General features: G+C 40.6%; 1 protein-coding gene across 15 annotated transcripts in view; it reads right to left on the bottom strand.

Annotated features, from left to right (window-relative positions):
* Nucleotides 1-23,229, bottom strand: part of EPB41L3 (erythrocyte membrane protein band 4.1 like 3) — a 267,751-nt gene that overhangs the window by 102,209 nt on the left and 142,313 nt on the right. For all 15 annotated transcript variants that reach the window (XM_056521616.1, XM_056521618.1, XM_056521619.1 and 12 more), the window contains exon 4: nucleotides 19,299-19,403. In XM_056521616.1, the coding sequence (XP_056377591.1) occupies nucleotides 19,299-19,403 (105 nt within the window). The remainder of the gene's footprint in view (nucleotides 1-19,298; nucleotides 19,404-23,229) is intronic.

The raw sequence follows: 23,229 nt of genomic DNA, 5'->3' as shown, positions 1-23,229 counted from the left end.
GAAAACGTTATGTCTGGTGCAAACCCAACACATCACATCACCCAAAGAACACCATTTTTCAGCAGCCGGGACTAGGAAACTGGTCAGAGTTGAGGGAAAGATGGATGGTGCTATATACAGGGATATTCTTGTGCAAAACCTGTACTACTCTGTGCATGATTTGAGGCTAGGATGGAGGTTCCCCTTCCAGCAACATTTGGATTTAACCCCTTAAAGGGGTACTCCACCCCTACACATCTTATCCCCTTTCCAAAGGATAGGGGATAAAATGTCAGATCGCCGGGATCCCGCTGCTGTGGACCCCCGGGATCTCAGCTGCAGGACCACGCTATCATTACTGCACAGAGCAGACTCGCTCCGTGTGTAATGACAGGCAATACAGGGGCCGGAGCATCGTTACGTCACGGCTCTGCCCCCTTGTGATGTAACGGCCCGCACCTCAATACAAGTCTATGGGAGGGGGCGTGGCGGGCATCACGCCCCCTCCCGTAGAATTGCATTAAGGAGCTCCAGCCCCTGTATCGCTGGTCATTACGCATGGAGCGAGTCTGCTCTGTGCAGTAATGATAGCGGGGTGCCGCAGCCGAGAACCCGGGACCCCGGTGATCTGACATCTTATCCCCTATCCTTAGGATAGGGGATAAGATGTCTAGGGGCAGAGTACCCCTTTAAGGACACATGGTTTTTCCGTTTTTGCACTTTCATAGTTTTCCTCATCACCTTCTAAAAATCATAACGCTTTCAATTTTGCACCTACAGACACATATGAGGGCTTGTTTTTTGCGCTTCCAATTTAACTTTGTAATGACATCAATTATTTTACCACCCAATCTATGCCAAAACTGGAAAATAAATATTTGTGGGACAAAATTGAAAAAAATAGACATTTTTTTAAAACTTTTGGGGGCTTCTGTTTCTACGCAGTGCACTATTCGGTAAAAATTACACCTTCTCTTTATTCTGTAGGTCCATACAATTAAAAGGATACCCTACTTATATAGGTTTGATTTTGCTTCTGGAAAAAAAAAAATCACATCTACATGCCTGAAAATTAATATGTTTAAAAACGTCATGTTTTAACCCCTATATCTTATTTTTCTGCATACAGGGCAGTATGAGGGCTCATTTTTTGTGTGGTGATCTCAAGTTTTTATCAATACAATTTTTTTTTTATCTGACTTTTTGATCACTTTTTATAAATTTTTTTATGGTATAAAAAGTGACTAAAAATATGCTAATTTGGAATTCGGAATTTTTTTATGGACATGCCATTTACCGTGCAGTTTAATTAATTATATATTTTTTTAGTTCGAACATTTACACACGCGGCGATACCACATGTTTATTTTGATTTAAAATTTTTATTTTTTTTTTTAAAGGGAAAAGGGGGGTGATTCAAAGTTTTATTAGGGAAGCTGTTTAATCACATTTATTAACTCTTTTTTACACTTTTTTTTTCTTTTTTTTTGCAATGTTATAGCCCCCATAGGGAACTATAACATGCATTACACTGATTAATGCTATGCCATAGCATTGCATTGATCAGTGTTATTGGCAGTCGATTGCTCAAGTCTGGATCTCACCGCGGCAGTCCCGAACAGCCCACTGAGCTAATCGGTGATACTTTTCTCCCGTTTTAGATGCTTTAATCGCAGCATCTAAAGGGTTAATACCAGACAGCCAGATCGGCAATATCCGGTATTAGCCGCGGGTCCTGATTGCTGATAGCAACCGGGACCTGCCGGGTATAAAGCGCGCTCAGACCCTGAGCGCACTTCACAAAACGGGAGCCGGCCACAGGACGTAAATATACGTCCTGTGATGTTGAGGGGAAACATGTTAATGTGTTGGAATGGCCTAGTCAAAGCCCAAATCTCAATCCAATTGAAAATCTGGGGTCAGACTTAAAGATTGCTGTTCACAAGCACAAACCATCCAACTTGAAGGAGCTGGAGCAGTTTTGCAAGGAGGAATGGGCAAAGATCCCAGTGGTAAGAGGAGGCAAGCTCATAGAGACTTATCCAAAGCGACTTGGAGCTCTGTACAAAGTATTGACTTTAGGGGGGGTGAATAGTTATGCACTTTTACTTTTTCTGTTATTTTGTCCTATTTGTTGTTTGCTTCACAATAAAAAAAACAAAAAACAAACAATGTCTGTTGTGGGTATGTTCTGTATTAAATTATCAAAATCCTCAAACAATCCATGTTAATTCCAGGTTGTGAGGTACCAAAAGACGAAAATAGTCAAGGGCGGTGAATTCATTTGCAAGGCACTGTAGTAAGTGGATGAACGTTCACTTGAGAAGCTCCACTTAAAGGGGTTATTGCCTCACAAAAAATAACACAACAAATTCTAGTCGCCAACATAAAATGTTGCTGAAGGCAAATACTGTACATGTTTAGACAAGCCTAAACCTGTCTATACACATTGTCATCAGCCAACTTTAGTTCCTCGGAAGATGTGTGGGATGAAAATGATTGGAAATGAATAAGTGTCAATAGGTCAAAAGAAATTCTCAACATGACCACCGCTTAGTACATCAAAAAGACATTACAAAGTATATTTTTTGTGAAGTGACATGTCATTTCTGACTGTCCTCACAAAAAACTGATCATCCACAATCTAATTTCATTTTGCTTGTTTTTTGCAATATTTTTGTAGCAAAGTGCAACAGATGTCCTGGAAAGAGGGTTACAGCACTGAAACTAAAAGATTAAAAAAATGTTTTGTCCTTCTAAAATGGATTTGTAAAAAAAATCTATTTATTGGTTCATACATATGTAAATGCAATTAGTAACAAGGTGTTCTCACTATGTGAATGAATACCTAATATCTGCTTGAACGTTGGAGTGCCTTGCAGAGATTCCAACAACAAAAGGCCAGCTTATAATTATATAGCAATTATGTATGCACCTGCCAGCTACAACAGCTCGCCTTAGACTCTGTACTCCTCTAATCACTTACCGAAGATGAAAGGTACATGGACAGCCTGCAGATTACGAGTATGTCAAGCCCATAGTAACTAATAACTCAGGTGCATTTCATATGATACATACACACAACACAATTACAGGTGCATAATGCATCCTTGTACACAAGCAAAATAAAGCTCCGCACTTAAAGGGGTTATCCAGGAAAAAGAAAATGTTTTTATATATCATCTTGCTCCAGAAAGTTAGACAGATTTGTAAATTACTTCTATTAAAAAAATCTTAATCCTTTCAGTACTTATGAGCTGCTGAAGTTGAGTTGTTCTTTTCTGTCTAAGTGCTCTCTGAGGACACTTGTCTCGGGAACTGTCCAGAGTAGAAGCAAATCCCCATAGCAAACCTATTCTGCTCTGTGCAGTTCCAGAGACAAGCAGAGATGTCAGTAGAGAGCACTGATGCCAGAGAGAAAAGAATAACTCAACTTCAGCAGCTGATAATTATTGGAAGGATTATGATTTTTTAATGTAAGTAATTTACAAATCTGTTTAACTTTCTGGAGCCAGTTGATATATAAAAAAAAAAAGTTTTTTCCTGGAATACCACTTTAATAAATCTTACTTTAACCCCTTAAGGACCCATACAATTTTAACTGTAGGATCCGTCATTTTTTGCACATCTGACCACTGTCACTTTAGGCATTAATAACTCTAGGATGCTTTTACCTTTCATACTGATTCCAAGATAGTTTTTTCGTGACATATTCTACTTTATATTAGTGGTAAAATTTTGTCGATACTTGAATCATTCCTTGGTGAAAAATTCAAAAATTTTATGAAAAAATTAAACATTTTGCATTTTTTTATTTTATTTATTTTAACTTTGAAGCTTTCGGCTTATAATGAAAATGAATATGCCAAAAAATTATATATTGATTCACATATACAATATGTCTAATTTATGTTTGCATCATAAAGTTGGCATGTTTTTACTTTTGGAAGACATCAGAGGGCTTCAAAGTATAGCAGCAATTTTTCACAAAATTGAAATTTTTCAGGGACCAGTTCAGTTTTGAAGTGGATTTGAAGGGCCTGTATATTAGAAATACCCCATAAATGATAAAAACTGCACCCCTCAAAGTATTCAAAATGACATTCAAAAGGTTTGTTAAACCTTTAGGTGTTTCACAGTAATAGCAGCAAATTGAAGGAGAAAATTCAAAATCTTCTTTTTTTACACTGGCATGTTCTTGTAGACCCAGTTTTTGAATTTTTGTAAGGGGTAATAGGAGAAAAGGCCCCCCAAAATTTGTAACCCAATTTCTCTCGACAATGGGATTTTGGAAAGTGAATTTTTCTGAAATGGTTTTTGGGGGGCATGTCGCATTTAGGAAGCCCCTATGGTGCCAGAACAGCAGAAAACCCCCCACATGGCATACCATTTTAGAAACTACACCCCTCAAGGCACGTAACAAGGGGTACAGTGAGCCTTAAAACCCCACAGGTGTTTGACGACTTTCCGTTAAAGTCGGATGTGTAAATGAAAAAAAAAACATTTTTTTTCACTAAAGTGCAGGTTTTTTTCCCAAATTTACAATTTTTACAAAAGTAATGGGAGAAAATGCCCCCCAAAATTTGTAACTCCATCTCTTCTGAGTATGGAAATACCCCATGTTAGGATGTAAAATGCTGTGCGGGCGAACTACAATGCTCAGAAGAGAAGGAGTCACATTTGGCTTTTTGAAATAAAAGTTTGCTGAAATGGTTTTTGGTGGGCATGTCGCATTTAGGAAGTCCCTATGGTGCCAGCACAGCAAAAAAAAAAATAAAAAATGAATAAAAATAAAACACAGGGCATACTATTTTGGAAACTACACCCCTCAAGGAATGTAACAAGGGGTATAGTGAGTCTTAACACCTCAAAGGTGTTTCACAACATTTTGTTAAAGTTGGATGTGTAAATGAATAGAAAAAATGTTTTCACTAAAATGATGGTTTTTCCCCAAATTTTACAAGGGGTAATAGTAGAAATGGGGTTACAAATTTTGGGGGTCATTTTCTTCTTCTGAGTATGGAAATACCCCATGTGTGGACATCAGGTGCTCTGCTGGCACACTACAATGCTCAGAAGAGAAGGAGCGCCATTGAGCTTTTGGATAGTGAATTTGTTTGGAATGGAAGTCAGGGGCCATGTGCGTTTACAAAGCCCCCCGTGGTGCCAGAACAGTGGACCCCCCCCCCCACATGTGACCCCATTTTGAAAACTACAACCCTCACAGAATTTAATAAGGGGTGCAGTGAGTATTTACACCCCACTGGCGTTTGACAGATCTTTGGAACAGTGGGCAGTTTTTCATTTTCACGGACCACTGTCCATTGTTCTGGCACTATGGGGGCTTTGTAAACACACATGGCCTTCAATTCCGGACAAATTTTCTCTTCAAAATCCCAATGGCACTCTTTCTCTTCTGAGCATTGTAGTTCACCCGCAGAGCATTTTACATCCACATATGGGGTATGTTCTTACTCAGAAAAATTGGGGTTACAAATTTTGGGGGGCTTTTTTCCTATTTTCCCTTGTGAAAATGAAAAATTTAGGGTAACACCAGCATTTTAGTGAAAACATTTTTTTTTTTCATTTTCCATCCAACTTTAACGAAAATTCGTCAAACACCTGTGGGGTGTTAAGGCTCACTATACCCCTTGTTACGTTCCGTGAGGGGTGTAGTTTACAAAATGGGGTCACATGGGGTATTTATTTTTTTGTGTTTATGACAGAACCGCTGTAAAATCAGCCACCCCTGTGCAAATCACCAATTTAGGCCTCTAATGTACATAGAGCGCTCTCACTCCTGTTGTATGCCCGCAGAGCATTTTATGCCCACATATGGGGTATTTCCATACTCCGGAGAAATTGCGTTACAAATTTTGGGGGTCTCTTTTTCCTTTTACCGCTTGTGAAAATAAGTATGGGGCAACACCAGCATGTAAGTGTAAAATGTTTTATTTTTTTACACTAACCGGCTGGTGTAGCCCCCAACTTTTCCTTTTCATAAGGGGTAAAAGGAAAAAAAGCCCCCCAAAATTTGTAGTGCAATTTCTCCCGAGTATGGAAATATTCCATATGTGGCCCTAAACTGTTTCCTTTGAGGACTACATTAGGGATTGCATAGGGGTGGACAATGGGAATCACTGGCATAGAATACCCCTACAAGGGTGCCTCCAGTTGTTGCTAAACTCCCAGCATGCCTGGACAGTCAGTGGCTGTCCGGAAATGCTGGGAGTTGTTGTTTTGCAACAGCTGGAGGCTCCGTTTTGGAAACACTACGTTTTTCATTTTTATTGAGGGGGAGGGGGGGACAGTGTAAGGGGGTGTATATGTAGTGTTTTACTCTTTATTATGTGTTAGTGTAGTGTTTTTAGGGTACATTCGCAATGGCTAGGTTACGGTGAGTTTCCCACTAGGACTTTGAGCTGCGGCGAAAAATTTGCCGCAGGTCAAACTTCAAGAAACTTACTGTAAATCCACCAGTGTTAATGTACCCTGTACATTCACATGGGGGGGGGGGGGAGGGGCAAACCTCTAGCTGTTTCAAAACTACAACTCCCAGCATGTACTGACAGACCATGCATGCTGGGAGTTGTTCTTTTGCAACAGCTGGAGGCACACTGGTTGGAAAACCTTCAGTTAGGTTCTGTTACCTAACTCAGTATTTTACTAAACAGTGTGCCTCCAGCTGTTGCAAAACTACAACTCCCAGCATGTACTGATCGCCGAAGGGCATGCTTGGAGATGTAGTTATGCAACAGCTGGAGGTACGCAACAACAATTCCCAGCATGCCCAGACAGCTGTTTGCTGTCTGGGCATGCTGGGATTTGCAATTTTGCAACATCTGGAGAGCTACAGTTTAGAGACCACTGCACAGTGATCTCCAAACTGTGGCCCTCCAGATGTTGCAAAACTACAAATCCCAACATGCCCAGATAGCAAGCAGCTGTGTGGGCATGCTAGGAGTTGTAGTTTTGCAAGATCTGCAGGGCTACAGTTTAGAGACCACTGTATAGTGGTCTCAAACTGTAGCCATCCAGCTGATGCAAAACTACAAATCCCAGCATGCCCAAACAGCTGTCTGAGCATGCTGGGAGTTGTAGTTTTGCAACATCTGGAGGGCTTCGGTTTAGAGACCACTGTATAGTGGTCTCAAACTGTAGCCCTCTAGATGTTGCTAGGCAACTCAACAGCTTCCGTAGAATCCAGGGAGCTGCGTCGCCGTCCTCTTCTGCCGCTGATCTCCGTAACCGATCGTCGCTCCGCTGCCACGGATGGGTAAGTGGACTACAGTGGGTGGGCAGAACGGGCAAACCGAAAGTTAACACCCCAGCCCCCGATCTGCTATTGGTCATCGCGTCTATATGACCAATAGCAGGGATAGGAGTGGTGTGACCCCTGCCACCTCACTCCAATCCCTTCAGGGGGACCAGGGGTGACTTGGACAACCCCGAACGCCCTTATTTACCGGGTCACCATAGACCCGTATGACCCAAAATAGCGCAAATCGCAGGTGAGAATTCACCTGCGATTTGCCGCGATCGCCGACATGGGGGGGGGGGTCTGATGATAGATGATGGTTAAATGATAGAATTAGACTTTTTTTTTTTTTTTTAGAAAAAAAAAACATCTATGTCTATTCTGCTCCTTCAATTGACTTGACTTTCGTACACAGATCAATTAATTCGAATACGCTTCAAATAGGACACCTGAAATATCATCAAAAGGGTACAGGTGCTCTTGTTGGAAGACAATGTCAAAAAAATCTTGTGTGCTTTTTCTGTTCACGTTATACAAAGCCTTGATGGCAGCCTTCATTCTGCTGTTGGAGCTGGAATTCTTAATTTCCCAATTTGTTCCTGCTAATAAACATACAAGTGTAGGGAATAAGTAAAGGTAAACCTTTGTATGTAACACCAGGATGCCAGGCCAGTCAGTTTAGGCTAAGTTCACACAGCCGTTGTCTTCAGTCCTGTTCTGGGTCTGTTAATGTTGATAAATAGAGCATACATAAACAGATTAAATAATTGATGTAAACAGATGCAAGTTGTCCGGTATTTTATCGGACAACTTGCATCCTTCTACTACGGTTTACTTCAGTTATTTCATCCCTTTGCATAATTTTCTGTCCATTTATGTCTGTATTTCTTTCAACCCTTTGAAAAAAAAATTTTAGTTTTTTTTTCTGGTTGTATGGTCATCAGTTTCACCTTGACTAACCTGTTGGTACAGGCGTGTAGTGCGGGTGACACTGATGATAACTATACTTACCTGTCCCCGTTTCATAGTCCTGTTGGTCTGTGATCTTCCTTGATTGGGCAGCAGGCTTGGTGCATGTGCAGGGCTTCAGGAGCACCATGATTGCACCACCACTAGTTCTTCGCTGGGTCCTGCTGCTGAATCTTATTTATCCTTGCACCCACCTTTTTAAAATTATGTTGGGGTACACTAAAGGGCTGATGTGCAGATGCCAGAATTTCAGTGTTCATCAAAGATGCTGGCTGCACAATGTGCTTGAAAAGACTCCTCCCCTGTCTGCAATTTGATTTCCTGGTTCAGAGCCACTTCTTGCCATACTCAGATATAATAACGGATTACAACATACATAGTAAATAACAGAAGCAAATAAATGACATTCGTCATCCATGGACTTCAAAGTTACATTTATATTATCCGTTTCTTTTCCCTTACTTTTGACAGGAAAAAAAAATACTGCATACACAGTTTTTTTTTCCCACCAAAATAACAGAACAGATGTTAATGGATTATAAAACAATACAGTTGACACCACTGGCCTCCGTTTAAATCCGTTAGCAAAAGTCAACAATGGATCTCACTAATGGGAACAACAGAACGGAACCCAACGGCAATGTGAACAAGCCCTCGGATGATTTAATAGAAAATAAATCTGGAGTAGATTTCTCAAATTATCATCATCACCAGACCTTCCTACACAAAATATGCAGCTTGTAAAAATCAAAAACTATATTAAAAATGGATACCATCAAACACTAACATGTATCAAAATATTTATGGAGATTCTGAAGATACAATTATATATTGTAACCACTAGTCTGACCTTTCTTGTAGCAATAGAACTGAAGAACAATCCTCAACTAAATAACTTCTTAATGGGAGCAGTAGATTATATTTAACTGTATAATGTAGTAAACTTTGATATAGTGTCACTATAATGCAAAATGTATTTATCCCTAAACTATCCTAATCTCCAGTAACTGCTGATGAAAGCCCTGAGGTGTATATAGGAAGAAGAGTATGCTGACTGCATTTCATTTCATGAAAGACTCGCCTACACTTCCTGTATTTCTCGGTACAGAAAAACGTAGGCAATAGTTGAGGGGACAGCACGTGTTCTGGACAGCGGAGGGACCCCTAGTAGTAAGAAGTCTTTTAGTAAGTAATCTTTTCACCCAAAAAGAAAACACACATTTTTTAATCAATGTGTAATGTAAATATACATGCAATGTTATAATATATAAAAAGTTTTTGCAGATGAGCATGCTAATTTAAGCTACTTAAATGTTTTACTCAAACTTGGGATGTCACAGGGATTCAGCATATGTAATAGATGGATTTAAGTAAAAAAAAAAAACAAGACTAAAAGCACTTCAGTATAGAGGTGTTTCTATGTATTTATTAATAACCTCATTACTATAAGTTATTGTATTGACAATGTCAGTCACAGCATTTGTACAGTATGCAATAGAACTAAATATGCTTTATAGTTACTCATCATCCATAAAAATAAGGTTAATTACTCTTTGTAATCTATGAATAATAAAAAATGGCCAGAGGACACTTATTATTGGACTGATAAATGGCAGTTGGACTTGTATCTAAATCTGTCTGTAGTTTTATCCTAACACAATGGTCACAAACAGTAGGGCAAATAAGTATTTAGTAAGCCACCAATTGTGCAAGTTCTCCCACTTAAAAATATGAGAGGCGCCTGTAATTTTCCTCATAGGTATACCTCAACTATGAAAGACATAATGAGAAAAAAATCCATAAAATCACACTGTCTGATTTTTAAAGAATTTATTTGCAAATTATGTTCGAAAATAAGTATTTGGTCAATAACAAAAGTTCATCTCAATACTCAATACTGTTATATACCCTTTGTTGGCAATGACAGAGGTCAAATGTTTTCTGTAAGTCTTCACAAGGTTTTCTGGCTGGTATTTTGGCCCATTCCTCCATGCAGATCTCCTCTAGAGCGGTGATGTTTTGGGGCTGTCGCTGGGCAACACGGACTTTAACCCCTTAAGGACCCGAGCTTTTTCCATTTTTTCATTTTCAATTTTTCCTCCTCAACTTTAAAAAAATCATAACTCTTTAAAATTTTCACCAAAAATTCTATATGATGGCTTATTTTTTGCGTCACTAATTCTACTTTGTAATGACATTAGTCATTTTACCCAAAAATCTACGGTGAAACGGGGAAAAAAATCAATGTGCGACAAAATTGATGAAAAAACACTATTTTGTAAGTTTTGGGGGCTTCCGTTTTTACGCAGTACATTTTTCGGCAAAAATGACACCTTATCTTTATTCTGTAGGTCGATACGGTTAAAATGATACCCTACTTGTATAGGTTTAATTTTGTATTACTTCAGAAAAATGTATACGTTTAAAATGGTCTGACCCCTATAACTTTTTTATTTTTCTGTGTTCAGGGCGCTATGAGGGCTCATTTTTTGCGCCGTGAGCTGAAGTTTTTAGCGGTACCATTTTTGTTCTGATCAGACTTTTTGATCACTTTTTAGTGGTATAAAAAGTGATCAAAAATGCGCTATTTTGGACTTTGGAATTTTTTTGCACGTACGCCATTGAACGTGTGGTTTAAAAAGCAGTATATTTTTATAATTCGGACATTTCCGCACGCGGCGATACCACATATATTTATTTTTATTTACACTGTGTTTTTTTTATTCTTGGAAATGCCGGGTGATTCAAACTTTTATTAGGGGAAGGGATAATTGAAAGGGTTAATGATTTTTTTACACTTTTCTTATGCAATATTATAGCTCCTATAGGGGGCTATAACATTGCATTAACTGATCTTTTACACTGATTGATCCATTCCTATGGAGATGAATCAATCAGTGTTTTCGGCGATTGAATGCTCAAGCCTGGATCTCAGGCTTGAAGCATTCATTCGGCGATCGGACAGCGCAGGAGAAGGTAAAAAGACCTCCTACTGTGCTACAGCTGGTCGGGATGCCGCGATTATACCACGGCAATCCCAAACAGATCCCTGAGCTAGCCGGGCACTTATACTTACGTTTTTAGCCGCGCGGCTCAGCTTTGAAGGGTTAAAGGGTTAATAGCGCGCGGCACCGCGTTCAGTGCCGCGCGCTATTAGCGGCGGGTCCCGGCTTCACTATGACGTCGGGCCCGCCACGATATGATGCGGGGTCACCGTTATATCGCAGGACCGGGACCAAGGACGTACCCATACGTCCTGGGTCCTTAAGAGGTTAAACTCCCTCCAAAGGTTTTCTATGGGGTTGAGATTTGGAGACTGGCTAGGTCACTCTAGGACCTTGAAATGCTTCTTACGAAGCAACTCCTACATTGCCGGGGTAGTGTGTTTGGGATCATTGTCATGCTGAAAGATCCAGCCACGTTTCATCTTCAATGCCCTTGCTGATGGAAGGAGGTTTTCTCTCAAAATCTCATGATACATGGCCCCATTCATTCTTTCCTTTACACCGATCAGTTGTCCTGGTCCCTTAGCAGAAAAACAGCCCAAAAGCATGATATTTCCACCCCCATGCTTCACAGTAGGTATGGGGTTCTTTGGATGCAACCCTTTCTCCTCCAAACACGAGTTGAGTTTCTACTAAAAAGTTCTACTTTGGTTTCATCTGACCATATAACATTCTCCCAATACTCTTCTGGATCATCCAAATGCTCTCTAGCAAACTTCAGACGGGCCCAGACAAATACTGGCTTAACCCGATAACGACCAAGGACGAGTATAGACGTCCAGGTTGGCGGCCGTTCCGGCACCTGGACGCCTATACTCGTCCATGCTTCTCGTGGGTGCTGCCCAGTGCACCCACGAGATCGCGGCGGGGACTCGGCTGTAACACACAGCCGGGAACCTACAGCACTGCTGGGAACAAAGTAAACTTCGGTCCCGGCAGTTTAACCCTTACAGCCGCGGTCGGAAGCGACCGCGAGCTGTAAGGAGTTTTGACAGAGGGAGGGGACTCCCTCTGTCTCTCACCTGTAACACCCCGCAACTATTGCGGGGTGCTGCTGCTTACCTGGGCAGTCGGGGGTCTTTACTAGGACCCTCAGGTCTGCTACGGTTATTGCCTGTGAGGACGTGCCAGAGGCAAGTCCTCATATGCTGCCTGCTAGTGTAAAACTAGCAGGCAGCATATATCTGCAATGCTTTGGAATACTAAGTATTCCAAAACATTAAAAAAAAGTGAAAAAATATAAAATAAATAAAAAAGTGCAACAACAATAAGGATAAAAAAAAGTGTAAAAAAAAGTGTAAAAAAAATTAAAAATACATTTATTAAATATAATGAAAAATAAAAATGTATGTGTAGGATCACACAGCGCACATCCGCAGCATATTACATGCTGCGGATGCCCACCAACAGTCACAATAATGAGCTCCCTGCTGCGGCTGGGTAGCTTTGTGTGTCCACTAATAGCGTCGGATTTCACGCCGGCAGTCATGAGTGGACACACTGAGCTACCCAGCCACAGCAGTGATCTCGCCCTTGTGACTGCTGGGGGGCATCCACTGTGTGAAATATGCTGCGGATGTGCTCTATGTGACCCTACACTGGTATCAGTCAGCATCATGTCAAAAAGAGTGATGCTGACGTATCCTGTAGCAGCTCCATTCATTTCTGAATGAGACGGTACAATATACATTGGCATCCCTTTTTTGACATGACAACGGACACCTATACTGCAGAAACGCAGTATGAATGGGGACTATTCATATAATGATGCCCTGAAAGCCAAAGGGGGCTCCTCTCTTTTGGGGTCCTACCAAGCGGCCAAGGAACCAAATATGGCCTAAGCGGGGGTATTTCCAAACACGGGCCGAGCAGCTTAGTAAAATATAGGGTGCATTTCTTGCAATATCAGAAGTGATGTACAAATAATATGCCCCACAAATGATGCATTTGTGAAAAATAGCAAATATCGAATTTTTTGCACTGACTTTGTAATAATTCCTGCCAAAAAACTATGGTGTTAAAATACTCACTGTACCCCCTAGTGAATACCTTGAGGGGTCTAGTTTTCAAAATGGGGTCATTTGGTGGGGTGTTCCTATGTTCTACCACCTTCAAATTTCTGCAAACCTTGCATTGCACATAAAAAAATATGTACTTTTCAAATTTTCAAAATTTCAAGTTCAATTGTTAGGCTTCTAATTAATTTAAAATGTTAATTAAAAAAAATAATGCTGTCAAAATAAAGTAGACATCTGAAAGTATAAGTTTCATAAACTATTTGGTCAGGAAGTATAAATATATGCAGCCTATTAGTGTTAAAATAGCAAAAAATTTAAATATTTTTCAAAAATGTCATGATTGTCTGCATTGTAAAAAAAAAATATATATTATATCGGCTTACTTTTACTATGTATATGAAGGACAACTTGTGACAAAAAACCAATGTCAGAATTATCGTGATTGGCAAAACGTTACCAGAGTTATCCCCGATGTGAAAAAACAGGCCTGGCCTTTCAGGGGCGTACAGGTTTATTTGTATTGGTCCTTAAGGGGTTAACCCCTTAAGGACCCAGCCAATTTTCACTGTAGGACCCGGCCATTTTTTGAACATCTGACCACTTTCACTTTAAGCATTAATAACTCTGGGATGCTTTTACCTTTCATTCTGAGATTCCGAGATTGTTTTTTCGTGACATATTCTAATTTATGTTAGTGGTAAATTTTTGTCGATACTTGCATCGCCTCTTGGTGAAAAATTCAAAAATTTGATGAAAAAACCTGAAAATTTAGCATTTTTTTTTACTTTGAAGCTCTCTGCTTATAAGGAAAATGAATATTCCAAATAAATGATATATTGATTCACATATACAACATGTCTACTTTATGATTGCATCATAACATTGACATGTTCTTACTTTTGGAAGAGATCAGAGGGCTTCAAAGTTCAGCAGCAATTTTCCACAAAATTTTCAAAATCAAAATTTTTCAGGGACCAGTTCTTCATATTAGAAATGCCCCACAAATGACCCCATTATAAAAACTGCACCCCTCAAAGTATTGAAAATGACATTCAAAAGGTTTGTTAACCCTTTAGGTGTTTCAGAGGAATAGCAGCAAATTGAAGGAGAAAATTTAAAATCTTCCTTTTTTACACTGGAATGTTCTTGTAGACCCAGTTTTTGAATTTTTACAATGGGTAAAAGGAGAGAAATCTTCCTAAAATGTGTAACCCAATTTCTCTCGAGTAAGGAAATACCTCATATGCGTATGTCAAGTGTTCGGCGGGCGCAGTAGAGGGCTCAGAAGGGAAGGAGCGACAATGGGATTTTGGAGAGTGAGTTTTTCTGAAATGGTTTTTGTGGGGCATGTCGCATTTAGGAAGCCCCTATGGTGCCAGAACAGCGGAAAAAAAAAAACATGGCATACTATTTTGGAAACTACACCCCTCAAGGCACGTAACAAGGCATCCAGTGAGCCTTAACACCCCACATGTGTTTCACGACTTTTTGTTAAAGTTGGATGTGTAGATGATTTATTTATTTTTTTCCACTAAAATGCTAGTTTTCCTCAAAATTTCAAATTTTTACAAGGGATAATAGGAAAAAATGCCCCCCAAAATTTGTAACCCCATCTCTTCTGAGTATGGAAATATCCCAAGTGTGGACGTCAAGTGCTCTGCTGGCACACTACAATGCTCAGAATAGAAGGAGTCACATTTGGCTTTTGAAAAGCGAATTTTGCTTAAATGGTTTTTGGAGGGGCATGTCGCATTTAGGAAGCCGCTATGGTGCCAGAACAGCAAAAAAAAAAAAAAACTACATGGCATACTATTTAAGAAACTACACCCCTCAAGGAACACAACAAGGGGTACAGTGAGCCTTAACACCTCACGTTTTTACAAGGGGTAATAGGGGAAAATGACCCCCAAAATTTGTATCCCCATTTCTTCTGAGTATGGAAATACCCAATGCGTGGATGTCAAGTGCTCTGCTGGCGCACTACAATGCTCAGAAGAGAAGGAGCACCATTGAGCTTTTGAAGACAGAATTTGGTTGGAATAGAAGTCGGGGGCAATGTGCGTTTACAAAGCCCCCCCTGTGGTGCCAGAACAGTGGACCCCCCCACGTGACCCCATTTTGAAAACTACACCCCTCACAGAATTTAATAAGGAGTGCAGTGAGCATTTACACCCCACTGGCGTTTGACAGATCTTTGTAACAGTGGGCTTTGCAAATGAAAAATTACATTTTTCATTTTCATGGACCACTGTTCCAAAAATCTGTCAGACACCTGTGGGGCGTAAATGCTCACTGTACCCCTTATTACATTACATGAGGGGTGTAGTTTCCAAAATAGGGTCATATGTGGGGGGGGGGGGTCCATTGTCCTGGCTCTATGGGGGCTTTGTAAACACACTTAGCCTTCAATTCCGGACAAATTTTATCTTAAAAATCCCAATGGTGCTCCTTCTCTTCTGAGCATTATAGTGCGCCAGCAGAGCACTTTACATCGACATATGGGGTTACAAATTTTGTGGGGCTTTTTTCCTATTTTTCCTTGTGAAAATGAAAAATTTTGGGTAACACCAGCATTTTAGTGAAAACATATTTTTTTTCATTTTTCCATCCAACTTTAATGAAAATTCGTCAAACACCTGTGGGGTGTTAAGGCTCACTATACCCCTTGTTATTTTCCGTGAGGGGGTGTAGTTTCCAAAATGGGGTCACGTGTGGGTATTTCTTTTTTGCGCTTATGGCAGAACCGCTGTAAAATCAGCCACACCTGTGCAAATCACCAATTTAGGCTTCAAATGTACATGGTGCGCTCTCACTCCTGAGCCTTGTTGTGCGTCCGCAGAGCATTTTACGCTTACATATGGGGTATTTCCGTACTCAGGAGAAATTGTGTAACAAATTTTGGGGGTCTTTTTTTCCTTTTAACACTTGTGAAAATAAAAAGTAAAGGACAACACCAGCATGTTAGTGTAAATTTTTTTATTTTTTTTTACACTAACAGGCTGGTGTAGCCCCCAACTTTTCCTTTTCATAAGGGGTAAAAGGAGAAAGAGCCCCCCAAAATTTGTAACGCAATTTCTCCCGAGTACAGAGATACCCCATATGTGGCCCTAAACTGTTTCCTTGAAATACGACAGGGCTCTGAAGTGAGAGAGCGCCATGTGCATTTGAGGACTAAATTAGGGATTGCATAGGGGTGGACATAGGGGTATTCTACGCCAGTGGTTCCCAAATAGGGTGTCTCCAGCTGTTGCTAAACTCCCAGCATGCCTGGACAGTCAGTGGCTGTCCGGAAATGCTGGGAGTTTTTGTTTAGTAACAGCTGGAGGCTTCGTTTTGGAAACACTGCTGTACAATACGTTTTTCATTTTTCTTGGGGGGGGGGGGACAGTGTAAGGGGGTGTTTATGTAGTGTTTTACCCTTTATTATGTGTTAGTGTAGTTTTTAGGGTACATTCACACGAGCGCAGGTTTACAGTGAGCTTCCCGCTAGAAATTTGCGCTGCGGCGAAAAATTTGCCGCAGCTCATACTTGAAGCAGGAAATTTACTGTAAACCTGTCCGTGTGAATGTACCTTGTACGTTCACATGGGGGGGGGGGCAAACCTTCAGCTGTTTCAAAACTACAACTCCCAGCATGTACTGACAGACCGTGCATGCTGGGAGTTGTAGCTGTGCAACAGCTGGAGGCACACTGGTTGGAAAACCTTCAGTTATGTTCTGTTACTTAACTCAGTATTTTCCAACCAGTGTGCCTATAGCTGTTGCAAAACTACAACTCCCAGCATGTACTGATCACCGAAGGGCATGCTTGGAGATCTAGTTATGCAACAGCTAGAGGTACGCAACTACAACTCCCAGCATGCCGAGACAGCTGTTTCGGAATGCTGGGATTTGCAGTTTTGCAACATCTGGAGGGCTACAGATAGAGACCACTGCACTGTGATCTCCAAACTGTGGACCTCCAGATGTTGCAAAACTACAAATCCCAGCATGCACAGACAGCAAACTGTTGTGCGGGCATGCTAGCAGTTGTAGTTTTGCAAGATCTAGAGTGCTACAGTATAGAGATCACTGTGCAGTGGTCTCTAAACTGTAGACCTTCCGCTGTTGCAAAACTGCAAATCCCAGCATGCCCAGCAGCTGTCTGGGCATGCTGGGAGTTGTAGTTTTGCAACATCTGGAGCGCTACAGTCTCAAACAGTAGCCCTCTAGATGTTGCTAGGCAACTTACCGGCTTCCGTCGGATCCAGGGAGCCGTCCTCTTCTGTCGCACGACATCGCCGCCCACGCCGATCACCGCCGCCGATCCTGTCCCGCAGCTTTCACCGACGGGTAAGTGGATCTTCGGCGTTCGGTCCCCTTGGGTTCCCCGTTCTGCCCCGCCTATTGTGGGTTGGCAGAACGGGGAAAACGAAAGTAAACCCCCCCGCCCCCGATCAGCTATTGGTGGTCGCGTCTAGACCACCAATAGCAGGTATAGGAGGGGTGGCACCCCTGCCACCTCACTCCTATTGCTACAGGGGGATCGTGGGTGTCTTAGAAAACCGCGATTCCCTTATATTCCGGGTGAATTGTGTGAATTGTGAATTCACTTGCGATTTGCGCCGATTGCCGACATGGGGGGGTCTGATGACCCCCCTGGGCATTTGCACGGGGTGCCTGCTGATCGATATCAGCAGTCACCCCAGTCAGGTCCCTGCCGCGAAATTCCCACGGGTGTACAGGTACGCCCTGGGTCCTTAAGACCCAGGTACAGAAGGCGTACCCATACGCCCTAGGTCCTGTACGGGTTAAAGGGGTACTCCCGTGGAAAACTTTTTTTTTTTTTTTTTTAATCAACTTGTGCCAGAAAGTTAAACAGATTTGTAAATCACTTCTATTAAAAAATCTTTATCCTTCCAGTACTTTTTAAGGGCTGTATGCTAAAGAGAAATCCAAAAAAGAAATGCATTTCCTCTGATGTTATGACCACAGTGCTCTCTGCTGATCTCTGCTGTCCATTTTAGGAACTATCCACAGCAGCATATGTTTGCTATGGGGATTTTCTCCTGCTCTGGACAGTTCCTAAAATGGAAAGCAAAGGTCAGCAGAGAGCACTGTGGTCATGACATCAGAGGAAATGCATTTCTTTTTTGGATTTCTCTTCAGTATACAGCCCCTAAAAAGTACTGGAAGGATTAAGATTTTTTAATATAAGGGAGTTACAAATCTGTTTAACTTTCTGGCACAAGTTGATTTAAAAAAAAAAAGTTTTCCACGGGAGTACCCCTTTAAGCAGGGGGGACACGTCTGGCACTGCATGATTTGACTACCTGGCAGTGTAGTGTGTTACTGATGGTAGCCTTTGTTATTTTGGTCCCATCTCTCTGCAGGTCATTCACTAGGTCCCCCAGTGTGGTTCTGGGATTTTTGCTCACTTTCTTGTGATCATTTTGACATGACAGGGTGAGATCTTGTGTGGAGCCCCAGATCGAGGGAGATTATCAGTGGCCTTGTATGTCTTCCATTTTCTAATAATTGCTCCCACAGTTGATTTCTTCACACCAAGCTGCTTGCCTATTGCAGATTCAGTCTTCCCAGCCTTGTGCAGGTCTTCAATTCTGTTTCTGGTGTCCTTCGACAGTTCTTTGGTCTTGGCCATAGTGGAGTGTGACAGTTTGAACTTGTTATCAGTATAAAAGACACCTGTCCATAACCTCAAACAGGTGCTATTAATACAGGTAATGAGTGAAGGACAGAGGAGACTCTTAAAGAAGAAGTTACAATCTGGCTTGTTTGTAGGTGACAAAATACTTATTTTCCACCATAATTTGCAAATAAATTCTTTAAAAAAAATCTGTGTAATTTTATGGATTTTTTTTATCTCATGTCTCTCATAGTTGAGGTATACCTATGATGAAAATTACAGGCCTCTCTCATCATTTTAAGTGGGAGAACTTGCACAATTGGTGGCTGACTAAATACTTTTTTGTTCCACTGTACCTGGAGACTTATTACCAGACAAGTAATTGAAGCTATTTTTATCTTACAGATCACATCTGAAAGCTCTCTGAGCAGACAAATTTGTACCTTTTGATTTTCCGAGTCTCTGTACACTAAGCCAAAATAGTCTTTTTCCAGTAGGTTTAAATGTTCACACACTTTATCGAATAGAACTTGACCTTTCGACCGTTTCTGCAAAAAGAAAAAAAATAGAATTTACATCAATACAAACTCTCAAACATTTCTGTACCCTCTAATGTACAGTAATGCAAAAATAGCAAACAAACTTTCAGAAGCCTCAAGCACACTTAAAGATTTAAGGCACAAAATAACATTTGATTCTGATTTTGGCACATTAATTGATTTTTTTTTTCTTTCTTTGTTTACAGTATTTGCTAGTATTTGGCAATATTATGGCTGAATTAGTCAATGCATCATATTTGAGTGATATTTTTATTAATATGCACTCTCCCCCTGTAATGTTAGCTGCAGGTGCTGGAATCTTTACATATAACTATGCCACCTGTGCAGAGAAAACAAGGGATTCGAAGCTCTGTGTGGTGAAATGGACCTCTGAGTTCTAGGCAAAACAATGGTACTAGTATGTTTTTACTAAGAGTGCATAAAAACAGCTTGGTGCGTTGAGGTCAGGTTTTTAAAAAAAAGGAGCTCTGTTTATTAGCTTCAAATTGCTGGCTATACGGCCCATTTTAATATGGGGCAAAGAAGGATGAAAAAGTGAACTACTGTAATCCTTTATTTCCTTCTCACTGAATGATAGTGGCATGTAAGACAAATAAGTAGATAGATAGATAGAATCCAAAAGAACAGCACAACCGCTTCAAATAATCTTATAAATAGGTGCCTTCATCTGGTTCCGGGTCACAAAATCCAAGACTTCAACCCACATAGACAAGACCGCAGCACACAGGTTTTGTGAAAAAACACTGGTGATTTTATTCCATTCTCAGCATGACAGGGTGCATCGTTTCTGCGGTCTCACACCGCCATTGTCAAGCATAACAAGTGAACACTTTAGGTACTTAAATACTACCATTTACATAATTTAATTAATAAAAATACACACATCAATAAATTAATAAATGTTACAATATATCATAAAAAACTGTGTGTACATAGGCAGAGGATACATTGTGTACACATATTATTAAATAGGGACTCATATACATGGCTCATCAAAGTGCATTGTGCAAAAATATAAAAAAATATCTAGTTAATGATGCTTAATCAAGGGCGGCACTCACCACAGGGCTGGCGTTTAGTATTGTAACAAGGGTAAAAAAAAAAAAACTTTCCACGTCAGGAGGAAGTAAACCAATAACCACAAAGCATCTGTGTAACCATGGAGGAGGTTCTCAGCGCATGTGCATTGGCACAGTCAAGCCGTGCGCTCCCTATCCTTAGTATGGGCATTCTGCCCCAATACAGCAATGTTGTATAGTACGTCTTGCAGCAGTAATAAAATATATCGCAGCACCTCCTATGACCATTTCTAGGTATATACCCAATCCATTTGCAGCGAAACCTCTCCCAACCAGGGATCCAATAAGGTGATACCCTGTAAGCTGAGCAGGGGATAATGTCGATTTGACATTTGTCCGGCTGCTCTGGCTCACCCTGGCCGCACAGTGACCCATCCGGGCATTAGTGAGGTTCAGGGATTGGGTATATACCTAGATATGGACGTAGGAGGTGCAGCAATATATATTATTACTGCCGCAAGATGTACTATACAACATTACTGTATTGGGGCGGAATGGCCATACTAAGGATGGGGAGCGTAACACTGATGCTTTATGTTTATTGGTTTACTTGTATACGTCATCCTACTTCCTCATGACGTAGACACCGGCTTTTGCCGACACCTGCGCTGTGTTTTTTTACCCACGCTAACGTGGAGTTACAGTACCAAACGCCAGTCCTGTGATGAGTGCCCGCCGTTGATTAAGCATTATTAACTAGATGTTTTTAATATTTTTACACAATTTTGCACAATGCACTTTGATGAGCCATGTATATGGGTCCCTATTTAATAATATGTGTATCCTCGGCCTATGTATACAGTGTTTGGTATGATGTATTGTAACATTTATTAATTTATTGATATGCATATTTATTTTTTATTGAATTATGTAAATGGTAGAATTTAAGTACCTAAAGAGTGTTCACTTGTTATGCTTAAAATATGGCAGTGCGAGACCGCAGAAACGTTGCACCCTATAATGCTGAGGATGTAAAAGGCTCCACAGAGGCACTATACATTAGGATCCAAATTTATTGTGAAGTCCCCCCCCCCCCCCAAGATATGTTTAACAATTTTCACTTAATGACAAAAATATGATGACCATAGCACATAACATATATGTAGAGCTGGGTAGTTTAAAGAGTAACGGTCGTTAGAAACACCTTTTTTATTTTTATTTACTACTTCCTTAAAAAACAAAAAGCATTTTCCAAATATAAGTCATTAAAAATGTGATTGCCGTTTTTGAAACCATTTGTTTACTTAAGCAATTAGGGGTCTATGGGGGAGATTTATCAAAACCTGTCCAGAGGAAAAGTTTCTGAGTTGCCCATAGCAACCAATAAGATTGCTTTTTTCATTTCTGAAAATGCCTCTGAAATATGTAAGAAGCGATCTGATTGGTTGCTATGGGCAACTCAGCAACTTTCCCTCTGGGCAGGTTTTGAAAAACCTCCCCCTTTGTCTCTTTAATTTTGCAAACAAACCCTGGTAACCAAGTCTTGTCCTTGCAACTAGATATTTTGGACCAATTTTCTGAGAGGAGAGGGGTGCACTTTTCTCCCTGCTGTGTCTCAGAGCAGTGTATTATCAAGCTTTTAACAGTAGGAGCTCAACACCTGTGAGATCAAGATAAGATGTAGACAGCTTGTAGTCTTTTCAGAATAAGAGTATTTCCATGCACACTGACAAGCAATACAAAGGTGCAAGTTATTACTTATATGCAAAATAGTTTCACTTTCAATTTTATGACCTTATTTCTTGTGAATTTGCACCATATAGGTTCATGTGGCTGTATTAAAGTTATAAGGCTGTATTAGGAATTATAAAAAGCAAGCACTTTAGGGACAAAGTTTTGCAAATGTAAAAATGTTTGTGCAGACCTTATGGCAAGGGAGAGGGGAGAGAAGGGAGAGGAAAGGAGCAAGTTTGTCATGGTTCTGAAGAAACACCCCAGCCTTTAGGAAGTCTGCAAACAGAATGAGCTTAGTAATACATAGCTCAAAAGGTGTTTCACATATAAAAATATGCATATTACTATGCAAACAGGTCTTAGGTCTTTTTTTTTCTTACTAATGACAGAAACGCTTAAAAAGGAAACATGTCATCAGTTTCACCTGGACAAACATGTCGGTACACACAGGTAGTGCAGGTGACACTGAAGACAATCATACTTACCTGATCCCGTTCTGTGCTCCCGTTTCTCCCGCAATCATCTTCCGTATTTTCTATTCCGGGGCTGACTTGGAGCATGGGCGGAGCTTTGTGATGTCACCTCTACTGTTTGCTAGCAGTGAAACCCAGCAGAGAAGCAGGAGGGATAATGTCACAAAGCTCCGCCTATGCTTGAAGTCGACCCGGGAACAGAAGATACAGAAGACTATGGCAGGAGTACTGAAGCATGGAACGTAATCAGGTAAGTATGGATGTCATCAGTGTCATCTGCACTATCAGGTTCATGCAGATGAAAACTGATGACAGATTTGATGTTATAACACAACATTATATATACACACACATTTAGAAATTCAATAGTGGGTGGTCCTAATCAGTGACTGACGGCTCTCTATATGCACCTTCATATTGGTAGTAAGACCACCCACTGAACTCATAAGTTTAAAAAAAAAAAAAGGAGGGATCAATAAATAAGTCATACTGGAGCTTTTCTCACCAAACTGTATTTCTCTTGAATTTATATTAAATTAATGGCTATAGGTATTGTGGAGTTTTGGAATTTCAAAGTTTAACATATAT

Source organism: Hyla sarda, chromosome 5, assembly GCF_029499605.1.
Source record: "Hyla sarda isolate aHylSar1 chromosome 5, aHylSar1.hap1, whole genome shotgun sequence".
Lineage (NCBI taxonomy): Eukaryota > Metazoa > Chordata > Amphibia > Anura > Hylidae > Hyla > Hyla sarda.
This window is presented reverse-complemented; position numbering and strand designations above follow the sequence as displayed.